The 15476-nt window shown below is 40.2% G+C and overlaps 1 protein-coding gene across 4 annotated transcripts in view; it reads left to right on the top strand.

Annotated features, from left to right (window-relative positions):
- The window catches only part of rab23 (RAB23, member RAS oncogene family), a 65212-nt gene that overhangs the window by 35309 nt on the left and 14427 nt on the right, over positions 1–15476 (top strand). For 2 of the 4 annotated variants that reach the window (XM_060925418.1, XM_060925421.1), the window contains exons 2-3: positions 5357–5395; positions 12583–12812. In XM_060925418.1, coding sequence (XP_060781401.1) covers positions 5357–5395; positions 12583–12812 — 269 coding nt within the window. The remainder of the gene's footprint in view (positions 1–5356; positions 5396–12582; positions 12813–15476) is intronic. The other 2 variants (XM_060925419.1, XM_060925420.1) reach the window with 1 other exon arrangement.

Genomic DNA, 15476 nt, shown 5'->3' with positions numbered 1-15476 from the left:
CTCATAAATGGTTAAATACAGAAAGCATGTTGGACATATTTTGGGTGCTATAGTCATGATAGCAAGTATATTTGTTTTCAATACTCGTACACCAAGTTGCCAAGTTTTCCAGTGTATTATTATTTATTGATATTATATTATGGTGCTCTGTGTTGTTCTCATTTATGTAGTTAACAACAGTATCAAAATACTCGGGTCTTGAAATAAATGCACATTAGTCATGAACAATGGTAACTACTCTCTTTTGCGTTATTTTTGACAGAAGTAAAATTCATACATGAACAAATTTTGGCTAGTTGATTTTCTGTTTGGCTAGTTACTTTGGAAGGTAACTAGTCCAGCTGGCTGGTGAAAAAATATATGAATTTCTAGGCCTGTAATGAGGTACAGTTAACTTGCTTCATGTTCGCGTCATCTGATAATCCTCATGAGAACATTTTGGAAATTTATAGGGAGAGTGAGTGAGCTTGGCTGTGACCTCAAGATCTCGTGATTTCACCCTGTCCTAGATGGGGTGATTACTGCTGATTTAGTGTCCTTGGGCAAAGCGCTGTACTCTGAGCCGCTGCATCAGGACTGTCCATGTGCACTGTCAGAAAAACAGGCTTCCATAAAAGGGTTCTACTTGAAAATGATAGAACCTGTAATGGTTCCCAGAGAGGGCCAACTGAATAACACTGGGGTTCTTAAACCACTCTTTAGTCCCATTAATTGCCTTTAGTCGTACTAATCATGGCAATGGCCGGTTGGTTTAAACTTTGGCAGCAAGTATGTTGGCGTTCTTTACTAGGCCCTTAAAGATCATAGGCAACGGTTTTCGATTTATGCACATTTGAAACTTTATATGTTAAACCCTCTGTAATTTTCTTCTGGTCCCAAGAAGTATTGTTAATAATTAAAATAAGTTGGTGCGGATCGCGGCTAATTTCTGTTCGGCGATTTTCATGACCACTCGGTGCGTGAGGTTAGTCTACTTCCGTTTACTTGCATTGCCATTCGGCTTGAGTGCAGACGTGCGTTTGGGAATTTCCAAAGAAAAACCATGCCTTATTGTTGTGCAGTGAACTGTCACAACGGGACCGGTTCAGGAACAAGTTTTTACCTTTTTCCGAGAGAGGAGAAGCATGCGGGTTGGCTTTTTCCGGAAGAGGAGAAGAGGCGGAACGAGCGGGTTGGCGTTTTCTGAAAGAGGAGAAGAGGTGGGGCGAGCGGGTTGGCTTTTTCCGAAAGAGGAGAAGAGGTGGGGCGAGCGGGTTGGCTTTTTCCGAAAGAGGAGAAGAGGTGGGGCGAGCGGGTTGGCTTTTTCCGAAAGAGGAGAAGAGGCAGAGCGAGTGGATTGTGCACATGAAACAAAATCAAGCAGTCAAAGAAGAAATGGACCAGCAACGCTCAAGCAAAAAGGAGAAGATTGGAGGTAAACATTTTTACCTTTGCTTTCAATTGACAAGTCAAGAATCCTGAGGGATCCTGTACAGTCATTGTGGAAATGAGACAAAGGGATATTTCCTCACTTAGAGTCGGCTATAAATAGTATAATGCCGCGGATGGCAGGCTAACGTGGCCTACCGGCGCACTGTCAAGTAATCGTTACCTATATCCACTAGGGAGGGCGGTTTAATTATTCTTCAAAAGGGCTATTATTTGGTATTACGACGAAAGTAGGAATTTATCATAACTACCAGGATAAATTGTTTGGGCGCGAGTCTTGTTGAGGTCCGGGGTCACCACGATCAGAGTCGGCCGAGTCTCTGTCCGATTCCGAGGCCGCACGGTCAAACCAGTGAGCCACATTCACCGATTGCTTCGTAACAGCCATAGGTTCATACATATATGGTTTCACCTCTCGGTATTCAATTTGGAGAGTTCCTACTTCAAAGTTGCTATCACGTTCAGACATTTTACACAACCTCTCATGACCAAAGTCTGTACACGTGTGCTCGGTTCGCAAGTAAGCACAGAACTGCTCCCGGTCTGTTTGCTTTGAATGACGTCACGACGACGATCCCCTGGCGGTGAAAGTGCGCATAAGTGAGATGTAAACAAACCACTAGGGAGGGCGGTTTAATTATTCTTCAAAAGGGCTATTATTTGGTATTACGACGAAAGTGAGCAAACCTGTATATTTTAACCATTTCATTCAATTTTAGGGTGCAAATTAGACACCAGGAAGATTGAATTCGCTTTTTGGGTCGTTCTTCTAGAAAATAAAGTTGATATTTTACGTTCCACCTTCAACCGTTGCCTATGACCTTTAAACTTGGTGTTCGACAACGTCAGGTGGGAGACAGTTCCATAGTGGTATGCAGCAAGCAAAAAAAAGAGTACTTGTACAAGTCGAGAGTAGCAGGTACCGGTATGTCTTGCAGTGTGTCTTTCTGGTGCAGGAGGTATTAATAGACATGTCACCAGGAAAAGGTAAATCGACTAACTTATACTGGATCTTGGAAAAGCTAGAAAGGTCTGTCAGTGTCTTGAAGTGATGGCCAGCGAAGCTCGTTAAGTAAAGACGACACACTTGTAGATATCTGATAGTCGTTGAACACGAATCGGCCAAACTGCTTCTACAGTTGTGATTGCCTTTGCAGTATAAGGGCTCCAGGCTGTACAAGCATACTCGGTGATGGGTCATACAAGGGCTTCGTAGGAACCTTTTTTAACTTTCCGCGGAGCAGAGTGGATATTACATTGTAAGACAGCAAGCATGTGATTTGCCTTCTTTTGTACTTTCTCACATTGTTTAGTCCGGTTCATTGTACACAATATGTGTACCCCAAGGTACTTATGAAATCTTACTCCTCCTATATTGATGTTATATCTGTTGTAAATCAATGTTATATGTAAAGTGTGACACACTTTTGGCACAAATCTCATCTACCAACGAGAAGCCCAAGCCTCCAGGAGTTGAAGATCTTTCTGGAGGATGACAGTCGTCAGGTGTTTCGATTTTCTTATAGATAACTGTCATCAGCAAATGATTTATCGATGATTGATTGTGTAACTTCTGGGAGGTCATTGACGTAGATAAGAAATAAGATCGGGCCCAGAACAGTTCCTTGGGGAACGCCAGACTTAACCGGAGACCAGTTGGAGCAAGTACCATTGATTACTACACGCTGGTGACCAGGCTTGTAGTACTTGAGTCCGACTTGTGCCCTAATTTTAAGGACTCGTGACGACCTGGACTTGAGCACTGATGACTCGGACTTGTGCATTAACTGCGTTTGGAGACAAGGACGTGGATTTTTTCTTTAATTTTTGTAACATGCCATAATAATTTGGCATAAGATATTTATATCTACATTAATTTTGTACTAATTTTGCATAAGAGTGTCACACCTGTGTGCCTTGGCGTGTGCATCAGATAGACTCTCGGGCGCGCTCCGGACAGCCAAGCGGACTCTCATGAGTGCACCGTAAACGACTTGCACAGGATTAAGGCGCAATCAGCACGCCTATATAAAAACTGTGAAAACACACTTTGCGAAGTATTGACACATTACTGAGCCTTGTTTCCTTGTTTGGTTTCCTGATCCCTTATTTCCTGTTTCTCATCTTTGATTCTGTCGAGTCTACGATAGCCTGTTTGTGCCTTGCTGGACCTATTGCTTGTTTCACGGTTTTACGATTTTGCCTGCCGTTCTGGATTGTTTACCGTCTTCACTTGTATTAATAAACACACCTTCTGCACTTACATCCGTCTCCCAACCATCTCTGACAGAATACTTCACACTCCCTGACAAAGAGAAGCACATTCACCTGTTCATACGTCATGTTCAGGAACAAACTAATGTTGACGGTGGTTGTTTTAGCACCGTTAAATGGTGCGGTTAGAGTCTTGTTCTTGGACTTGCAATTTTTTTAATGACTCGGACTTGAATACTGGGGACTTGAGACTGGACTCGAGGTTTAGTGACTCAACTACAACACTGCTGACGACGTTCAAGTCTTTGAAGCAAAGTTCCATAGTAATCAGCTTTGCCAAGCAACCGCTGGTGTGGGACGGAATCAAACGCCTTAGCGAAGTCTAAAAAGACAACGTCAGCTTGACCATGCTTGTTAAGTATCTTTTATCACTCGTGAAATCACCTGAGTCTCACAACAAAGTCCTCTTCGGAACCCATGTTGAAATGGAGGTTGAATGGAGTTCTTGTTGTTGTGACACACAAAAATTGAGCATGATGATGCATCAACGTAATTTAGTTCATTAAATTTGGTCTTGAATATGTTTAACTTTTCTTTTCTTGGAAACTCTGTATTTTATCCCATCACTGCATTGACCTGACTTGCGTCATCCTTACAACTAAGTGATGTGAATTCTAAGTCTCTCAACACACGGTTGGCTAGCAAAGTGCTCCTGTGGGTGTCATTGCGTCAAAGAGCCCTGCTGTATTTAGTTACCTTTCTAAGAGACAAGAGTCAAGAGGCCTATGTAATGTAACCGAATATGCAAGCAGTGTGGTCTCTGCAGTGTCCTAATGTCTCTCCTGTGGTTTGTTTTGTTCCTTTCTTTTTGTCAGGGTAGTGTGCACAGCTTTTTCACATTAGCCATTAGGTTAACTGTAGTCGAATCATATCATATACATTTGAGGATTAATATATATATATATATATATATATATATATATATATATATATATATATTAGTGCTGTCAAAAATGTCGCGTTATTATCGCGTTAACTTGACTCAATTTTAACGGCGATAATTTTTTTATCGCGAGATTAACGCTCTGTGACATGATGTAGGTTTTTCATAAGCTTTTGAAACTGCCAGGAACTTGGAACAGAGACTTTGCTTAGAAAAACGATAGCAGCTAGACTGTAATGCCACGCCCCGCACAGCCAGAGTCCTCTGCCCTCCCCCCAAAGAACCAGCGCGGGCAGGGCGCGTGAGCCCCGCGCCTCGGGACGAAGAGCCACGGTCCTCGGCTTAGGTTTCGTTTTCCCATCGGTGGCTCCAGCCCGACTTTGCAGTGGCTGTGACAAGACGTGTTATGCTCTGCAATAAAAAAAAAAAACATTGGTACAACCAGTGTTCAAACTATGCCAATATTTTCGGGGGGTCCCTTTTTTTCCCTTGGGGGGGTGCTTGCGCTTGTCTCAGAGCGCGGATCTCCATCGCGCGGATCTCCACTGTTGGCACACTTCCTTTCTACTAGTTTGTGTCCCCAACCTGGCAGCAGCAGTCGTTGTCATATCGGTTTATTTTATCTTTGATGTAAACACAACACTTCGGATATGCAAATGCTTCCCGTTACACACGATTGCTATGTCAATAAACATCATTTTGCCAATATTTTAGAGACTCCCCCCAACATTTCCCAAATCATGTTTTCAAGGAATCTCATTTCTGTTTCAGGGAATCTCGGATCCCCCGAGTACCCCCGTAGTTCGAACGGTGAGCAAGCCCATTCACTTTTTTATGCTGAGAAGAGAATTACAATGGTTTTTCATGTGACAAAAATGTGCGATTAAATTGCGATTAATCGCGAGTTAACTATGACAGTTGCGACATTAATCGCGATTAAATATTTTAATCGCTTGACAGCACTAATATATATATATATATATATATATATATATATATATATATATATATAAATGTGTTTTTGTTTGTTTGTTTTCACATTTAAATTTATAAAATTTAAATGTGAATTTGTAGTTACCTGGTGGACACGGATGTTCAATAAGGGAAAGGAAATTAAAAAACAAAACAAAAAAACCCAGTCATCTATACCCCCCCCCCAAATACCAACTATATACCAAGTTTCAAGATATTATTTGTCACATTTTTCAAGTTGTGCTGCAGGAAACCAACCCTACACCTCTTTACACTGACCTCAGCAGCCCGTGGCATAAACCCACCGGACCTCTGGTCCAGCCGAGCTAAACAATTAAAATTTCTCACATTTCTTAGTATCAAAAGGCATGTGTACATTACTTAACACATATATATGAGTAGCACACTGTGTGAGCACAATCGCTATCAGGCGCGTTAAAATGTAAATAACTTTTCTAGAATTTCACCAAAACTCATTGAATTTTCAGCATTGTAAGAGAACTCCCTAAAGTATTATTCAGCAAAACCCCAGAATGATAGCACAAATCTAGAATTTTTAACAGAATTTTAGTTCTTAAAATTTAACGTAATTATGGACGTCACGCGTAACATTTACACCCGTGAAAAATCACTTTGAATGCTGTTTTGAAAGTTTTGATCAAATATTCTCTATAATAAAAAATCGCTTAAATATTATAAGCACAGTCTTTTAATGTATCAGAAAATAATTTTGATAAAGCAAGGAAATTCGGAAGAAAATTTGCTTTTTCTTTTGCTTGTTGTGCGCGTCATGCTACCAAAATCTAACTAACCCCTTCACGAACAATTCCAACTTTCATGGACTTGTAGCGCGAATAAACCTTTAAAAAAATATATATATAATACTTCTCACCCAGTAAATTAGAATCCTGGTGATTTATATCCTCGTAGCTTCAGTAGATGTAGAGATTTAGTCGATTTAGTAAATCCCAAACGCTGTGAAACACGCCAGCCATCTATGGTGAGAAGTGCTGCTGTAGTTGAGAAACTCTCATTTCTCCCGCTTCCAACTAACTCCGTGACCCAGACCAAAATAACAATGTCACGCTCATCACTTAAGGATGATTTATGCCAAGTTTCACGGAAAAATACAGCGAAATAAACTTGCTAGAAGCATTTTTCAAAATCCCAAACATTATGAAACATTTCTTGTAGGGTTTCAGGTTACAAAGTTCGAGAATAGAGAAATTGCGGTGCAAAAGTTTGCCACTAAACTCGCGAAAATACTCCATCCTAGCGAGTTTCACAACCGAACTAGGCTACGTGACAGTCCGTGACCACCCAGGAATGTTCTAGAAGGTACGCTTCTAGGCACGTGCGATCGAGAAAGACGCCACGTGAAGGTAGTAAAGGTAGTATTTCCACTGTCTTATGACGTTTTTGCTTGTTTTAGCGCGATAAACAATGTATTATGGGTAATCATTAAAATGCTGATTTCAAGGTTAAAATGGGTAAAAACAACTAATTTATATGAGTGATTCCACGCTTATGGGTACTGAAATGGGGACATGAACTTATTCACCTAAAACCATTTCTTTTTTTACCATCAGGTCACAAAACATATAATCTTTAATGAATGATATGTTAAAAGATAACTTTAATTTTCTGAGATGTAATAAAAACATATTTACATGCCAAAGTCAAGCCTATGAGTTCCAAAATGATGTCTGTTACATTACTTCTGTTACGATTGTCCATCTCGCGTCTGTTACAAATTACAATCTAGCTCTATACCATGTTAATCTTATTGAAAGAATGTGTATGTTTATTCTACTACACATGTTTATTAATTATATTTGCTAAAACATCACCTTCCTATGTTTCAGAAAGTAATTCTACATTGTTAAAATTGAGAATATATATGTCCACAACACTTCTGTTACGTTCTGACTTTGGCATATAAATATGTTTTTATTACATCTCAGAAAATTAAAGTTATCTTTTAACATATCATTCATTAAAGATTACATGTTTTGTGACCTGATGGTAAAAAAAAAAAGAAATGGTTTTAGGTGAATTTTTAAAAATAAGTTCATGTCCCCATTTCAGTACCCATAAGTGTGGAATCACTCATATAGATATTGTAAAAATTGTGCCTAATAGTTATTTCAGTACATAAAATCAAAACCTGAATTTTTAACTTTTTTCCCTATGTTACACCATTGTGCATCTATAACATGCTACTCATCATACCAACTTTCAAGACCATCCCAGTGTTTTCCCCAGAAAAAAATTAAAGCCCTAAATTCTGGCATGATAATACACAGGCAACGGTGCGAAGCAAAACTGGGGGGGTCCAGGGGCATGCCCCCTTGTAAAATTTTTTGAAAATAGATGCTCTCCGGTGCATTTTCAGGGTCTCAGAGGTTTTAGATACATGATTATAGGATCGATTTTACCAGTGTTTCAATGATTTCTGACCTAAATAGTATTAACGTATACACATTTGAAATTTCACCGTAAAGTTCAACATGCAAGTTAAACTGTTTTGTTATAGATTACTGAGGTGTACGATAGATTGAAAATCTACAGGGATCCCTTAATTATCTCTAATCAAGTAGTGTTGTAACAAAAATGTGCATGAAAATATGAACAGTGGTTTTGCTCCATCTTATGCAATCCAGTGAAGAGAATCGATCATCATGACCTCCTGTTGATCACAAAGGGATCTGAGCCTCAGAACTTAAAATAAGTTGCTGTATTACTATAACTGTAATGATTTAGAATGTTTCGGATGCAATTACCGTAATATATGTAGAACTAAGATGCACTGAAAAGAAAAGTAAGCAAACTGCATATTATAAAGTTTAAATTTTGGCACTTTATTAAATGGACTAGATTAAGATTAAAACATGTTTAAAGGAAAAGAAAACTTAATTCATACCTTTAAGTTTGTAGAAAGATTATGTATTAATAAAACACATTCATGAAGAGAATTTGTTAAGTGTCAAATGTAGCATAATTGCGAATAACGATAAGCGTATTTGGCAGTGTGAGGTCACTGCGAGCCTTTAACAAAAGAATAATCCGGAGCCGCCTTTTGTTAAATGGATCCCAGTGACATCACACTGCCAAAAATGCTTATGATTATTATTTGAAATTATGCTGTATTTGACACATTTGGACAACTTCAGTTCGTGAGAGTGTTTATAAGTACATAATCTTTCTGCAAACCCAAACTAATGAATTGAGTTTTCTCCTCCTTTAAAGCAGATTAATTCTCTTTGGCTTTTGCTCGGCCCAATGTTGGGTGACTCTCTCATAGTCCGTCTCGCTGTCATCCATGCTGATGTGGATCAAATTGTCCAGCAAGTACTTTTTGAGCCAGTCGCTGTGATCAAAATTGACGACGTTTTCGTTGTCGTGACAGTTGTCTGGTTTTGTGCGCCATCACTCACGTGGGTTTGTTGACGTTTAGTCAACCAATCTTTGATCGAAGCCATAATGATAATAGACTAGGTCAAACTTTTGTGATTAAAATCAGTCGGCTTTGTCCGTCTGGTGGGGGACAACATCAGCAGCCAATGAGATCGCTTATAATGAATCGGAAACTTCCGGGATGTCTGACGTTTTCTTTCGATGTTTTTATTGGACGGTTTGAACACGTGATCTTGACAAAGCCAACAGATTACAGTTTGTTTACATCATACCACGCGGACATATTACTTTGATAGAATCAACACAAACATTGGAAAAAAGACGGCTTGTTTAACACAAATATCAATCAGTATGTAAATGGATCTGTTATTTGCTCTCCTATGTGTCTAGTTACTTGTGAGGAGGAAATTTAACGTTTCGGTATAAATCTAAGCGTATCGGATTTTAACTAAAGCGACTAAGCGTATTGGCAGGCAGAGCAAGCGTATCGGGCCCGATACACTAAAACGCTTTGGGGAAAACCATGCATACCACTCGTAGTTTTCAAGTTCTGCTCCGGAAACAAAACCTATCCCTAAGACTAACCTGAGAGACTAAATCTGAAATTGTTTCCATGGAAACATTGAAAAATAAAAATGTCTCAAATTTCTTAGTATGAAAAGGCACATCTACATCACCTTGTTAACATGTATACCAAGTTACAAATCTGTATCGTGAATAGTTTTGGGTATATGCTCTGGAAACAAACATCGCTCTTACACTGCGTTCAGACTGCAACCTGAAACGACCCATATCCGATTTGTTGTGAAATCCGATTTTTTTGTTAGGCCGTTCACATTACCAATTATATGAGACTTGTATGCGATCTCCAATATGAACGGAAAATGACCCAAAAGTGTCCCGCATGCGCAAATTGACACGTAATAACCACATCTACGTAATACATAAACAAAAAAAAGCGCACTCTTCAAGTTTGCCGAGTTGTCGTCCGCCATTGTTGTTGTTTTCCACCAAAGAGGCGGGATTAGCCAACGCAGAATAGTGACGTTTGTCTCTTGTTGATGACGTGTAGGTCGCATGAATGCGATCTGTCCGGTCAGACTGCAGTCGCATGTGAAAATAACGGATATGCATCAGAATTAGGACCACATATCCAAGCGGCCTGGGTCGCATGTGAAAAAAATCGGATCTGTGTCGTTCAGATTGTCAATAAAAAATCGGATACAGGTCGCATATGGGCAAAAGAATCGGATATGGGTCGTTTCAGGGTGCAGTCTGAACCAGGGCTTTGAACCAGAATTTTTTTCCTATTGGTTCGTTCTGAACAGAAACGGAATTTTAATGTTTCCGGTTTTGGGTTCCACCATTAAATAGACGTTCCCGAACCGGTTAGAACAAAAAAATTTCGTTCCCGGAACGGTTAATTACGTTCCCTGTCAGCTGTTTAACAAATGGCTATAAAATTATGTCTCTGTCTCATCCAGCTTAAGCCAAATGTAGGCTAATTCTATTACAACCTTCATTAAATAAGACAAGAAATAATTCAAAACAATTATTATTTCAAATGTTGGTGATTTGGATTCTCAGTATGTCTTCCCATCTACACAAACAGAAAAAGTGCCAAAAATGAAAGATAATTTTAGTGTGTTACCAAAGGCTAGTCAGGCCCTATGCATTGATAGGCTAACAGAGGTTAACATCATTTAATGTTCGCGAGCCTCTCATTAACGTGGACAAATATATTGATATTGTGTTTGAAATTGACGTTTTTGAATAACGATAGACTGCAATATTTACCTCTTATTTAAGATGTGGAGACGTGATAGTAGTCCACCCTCCCGCTCTCTCCATTCAGTCAGCGAACGTCACACAGGAAGTGAACCCCAGCGGGTCATAGAAACTTGCGCAGGAGAAGAATGACTTTTTTATTTGTAGGCTACGGAAACTTTGAGGAACGAAATAAAAACCGGTATTAACCGGTTACCATTATTTTTAATAAGCGTTTCTGTTCCGGAACATAAAAAATAATCAAGTTTCTGGTTTCGTTTCTGTTCCATGTGAAATAGAAAAAGTTCCCGGTTTTCGTTCCTTGAACCGGTTCAAAGCCCTGGTCTGAACGTAGTCTTAGAAACTAAGCCAAAATCGATTTTTTATGTAAAAATTTGAAAAATACTTTTTTTTTCAAAAATCCAGAATAGCATAAGGCACCAGTTCACATGTTGCTTGATATGTATACAAAGTTTCATGAAGATATCTGAAATAGTTTTAAAGATATGGCCCAGAAATGAAAACGCAGACGGACAGAACCGGTTTCTGTATCCCCTGCCAACCTTTGTTTGGGTGGGGGACAAACAAACAAAAACTTGGTGGAATAAGTTGGGAATGGTGTAACGCAGCTGGAGGGCATCTATAGAAATTCTGTACAATTCACAGAAGTGGGCGTCTTCATGACCGTCACATAAAAATTCCATACGTTCAGTGTACCTCATTTTAAAGCTAGACGGCCTTTCGATTTTATAAAATCGGTCAAATTTAGTTCCCTCTGAAATTTGGTCATTGTGATGTATGTTTATTTCTGTAATATCTTAACAAAAAAACAGGCCATTCTGTGGCTGGGAAGTTATTTCATTTGAGGGGATTCCCGAGCAAATAATGTGCATGAAATCGCTCACTTTGTGCAGGTTTGCCGCCGCCTTTTGGGTTTTATGGCAGCTGGCATCCAGTGTTGCATTACTGCCGTCTACAGGTTTACCTTGACTGTGCACTGACAGTTGCATCATTCTGTTGCTGAACAAACAGCTGATCACACCGATGTGCTCGCTGACCGCCAATATTTATTAGTTTGGTCCTGCGTTTCCTTTCCTTCACAACGTAACGTCTTTTCATCTCACTTTCCTTTACTGTAGTCAGTCTTTCACGTTTCATTCGCACACTCACGTCCGCCATTTTTCTCTCCTGTTTCATTGTATCCCACAATACCTTGCGTGACCAGGGAAAGCCCACCACATCATGCATGACGTAGTATCTTGAATTAGGTCATGGTGAAGCAAGAAAAAATAGCGGAGAATTTAGGGCCACCTGGCCTTAAATTCATTAATTGTTCTATTTAAAAAAAAAACCTAATAAAATTGGAACTCTTTGATTCATGTTCGGTAGCTTTCGTTCCACTAAACAAAAATCATTGGGTGTCGGGGAAAATTCTTTTTTTATGACCTACACTTGAAAAATGTGAAAGGTTTGAACCTTTATTATAAGCACTACTTGGGTCATGTGGCCATAATATTTAGGTAGGCTATACATGTACGAGAAAAAAACTTTCAGGAGTGCTTTTTGTATCTATTCCGTACATGTTTTCTCCTCGTGTCCAGCATCAAAACACTGTGGACTCTGTGGAAAGTACGCCATGTGGACCACACCCTAGAGCAGACAGCTCAGTCCTTCAGTAGGAAACAAATGGGCAGAATGGTTAGCCCTAGTTATTCAAGGACTCGTGACATCAGCATGCAATTTTTCCAGCTCATGTTGGTCCTCCTGCCATAAAGTATAAAGCCTATGACTATCTGATGAATACTTTTTAAAAAGCCTTTTTGTAAATTTGTTCCAAACAGGGAAGACTTCAAGCGTGTGACGATCCTACGCCGACTGAGCACAAGCCCACGAGTTTTCCAACCAAGCTTGCAGCCATGTTGGAAGAGGATATGGAGGTGGCCATCAAGGTGGTGGTTGTGGGCAACGGTGCTGTCGGAAAGTCAAGTATGATCCAGAGATACTGCAAGGGAATCTTCACCAAAGACTACAAGAAGACCATCGGCGTCGATTTCCTGGAAAGGCAAATAGTGTAAGTGCTGCGTCCATGCTATACTGCTCTGAAACTGGTTTATGAGGGTTTGGGGGTGGGTTGTTTTTTTTTGGGGGGGGGAGAAATAAGCTCTGCTTTCCACTGTCTTAAGGGGTGTTCACACGGCACATATTTGCATCGATGCTGCACCGATGTATTTTGTTGCGATATATCTTGCACCGGTGTAAATTTTGCGCAGCGTTCACACGTCACAAACCTGCTTACTAGAGAGAAGCGTGTTAGCACCGGTGCAGCCCCACTTGCGTTCATACGGCAGTTTTTGCGACCGTGCTATACGATAGTAATAATGCGGAAATGAAATATGCGCATGCGTGAAAATGTACTTCCTTTTCCTGGTTGTCATGGCATCACCAAGCGCCGGGAAAACAACGTGGATGAAGACACCAGTGTAGCCAGATACTGCTGACGTTTTCCAGCCCAAAATATGTTCAAATCTGCCAAAATGCACTTAAAACCGCCCAATCTGGCAACACTGGAAGACACGCAGTTCTGTTGTTGTTGATATTCGCCATTTTGGAAGCGCAAAATACCAGGATGCAAATTATGCAATGCCTGTATGTAATCAACTCTCCTCACGCGTAGCGAGTCTACCCCTGTAGCGTTCAGACGTCCCGTTTTATATCGGTGCTGCCCCGCAAACTAGCATTTACTCCGGAGTAAATTTCTTAAACCCCCTCCTGAGCAGGGTTAGATTTGCACCGGTTTAAGCAGCTTTCAGGGGCTACACCAGTATAACTTTGTACCGTGTGAACGCTCTACCGGGGCAGCCCCGGTGCTACACCGGAGTAAAAGTTGCCGTGTGAACACCCCTTTAGTCATCTGTGGATGTCTGGGTTTCCAGCCTTCTCTGCTATTTATCTGAACTTATCATGTACTCCAGAAAGGCTTTCAGTAATTGTTTTTTCCCCGTTCACATGATTAATGGCACAGGATCAGTGCTTTCTGAGACAGAACGTTCTTTCTGCAATTAGTCCTTTTAAGCTGCCAAAGGTTTTATAGATATAAAGTACCGTGAATGTGAGCATCCTGATTTTCTTGGCTTCACCTTCAATTAATCGGAGGCTATTGTGACTAAAACTCAAAAATCCTGATTCGTCCTTGCTAGTCGCTGTGTGTAAACACATGTGCAATAATGAACAATGGAAACTTGCTCAGCTGGAGATATCCTGTCAGAGTCACGCTGATACAAAAGCACAAATGAATTATTGAACACAGAAGGGGATTAGTTTGGGGAAGGGTTGTGTAAAGTGATTTTAACATTTTACAAGTTCAAGATTTAAAGACTGAGTACAACATTAACAACCAATCCAGCATGGGTGTAAAAATGCATATGGACGGTATGGACGCATCCATACCAATATTCAGCTGAGTTTAAAATGTCCATACCATTTTTGAATGGAGAAGCCGCGATGCGGGAAACGCTGAATAAAAACACCAAACGCAGTATCGCTTCCAGCTGATTTTCAGTTGTGAACAGACCTCTCAAAGACGGCTGACTATTGGTGGGGACAGCAGGTAAAAAAGCTTTATGAAGCTTTGATTGGCCCACCTCCCGTTGCCTTGACGTTGCTATGGTTTTATGTTGTCATTGGCTGTAAGCAGTAGCAAGCGGTAAAATCAGCATCCAGCTCGCTGCTACAGCAAAACAGCACACAGGCAGTGATGTCGGGCAATAAAAGAAAACATAAGGAGGACATAAGACATTATTTTACCCAGTCAACGGTAAGCTATTCAAAACAAAATAGCCTTGTTAGAGAACCTCTTCAGACAGTGACGTTTTCTTCTGCCAAGCGCTTGACTCCAATTGTTTAGCTTCTGCCTCAGAAGGCAAAAACACCTTAAAACACCTTAACATCTAGCAGTTGTATACACCATCTCTCTCTCTCTCTCTCACACACACACACACACACACACACACACACACACACACACACACACACACACACTAATAAATGCTTGTAGGTAATGCTAAATGTTTACTTATATTTACTTTTTTCTTGCTCGTTGTTTGTATGTATATGCATATGTATATATGCATGTGTATATGCGTATGTATTAGGGCTGTAACGATACACCCAACTCACGATTCGATTCGTATCGCGATTTTTGACCCACGATTCGATACGCCCACGATTTTTTTAAAAATGTTTTTTTAAAGTAGTAAATTTGACTTATTAACATTTACTTACTTACATTAACTATTTAATAACAAATAATTCAGACCACTGCAGAGAATGAGTAATACGTATGCAAAAATGAACAAATGTATATCCAAAGATTGTTTTATTTCTCAAAATAATACTGTTGAGCCGGAAGCTCTGTTTTTCCGGTTCTGAAAAAGTCATTTTTCCAAATCGTGTAAATCCGTTAAGATTTTTTTTTGGGGGGGTGGCTCTCTCACTGTCTCACTCTCATAGGGCCAATGATTTTCTGTGATCGCGGAAAATGGATGGAAATTACGGAATTTTTATGGTGAAACATTGCTCGCGTGTCAAAATGTAACTGCCGCAGAAGGCTTCCGCCCAAGCAGACATGCCTTCAGTGTTGCCAGATATTGCTAACGTTTTCCACCCTAAAATATGTTCAAAACCAGCCAAAAAGCACCTAAACCTGCCCAATCTGGCAACACTGCATGCCTTTCCG

This window comes from Neoarius graeffei, chromosome 7 (assembly GCF_027579695.1).
Source record: "Neoarius graeffei isolate fNeoGra1 chromosome 7, fNeoGra1.pri, whole genome shotgun sequence".
NCBI classification, from domain to species: domain Eukaryota; kingdom Metazoa; phylum Chordata; class Actinopteri; order Siluriformes; family Ariidae; genus Neoarius; species Neoarius graeffei.
The sequence above is the reverse complement of the archived record's forward strand: the minus strand, read 5'-3'. Positions and strand labels throughout refer to the sequence as shown.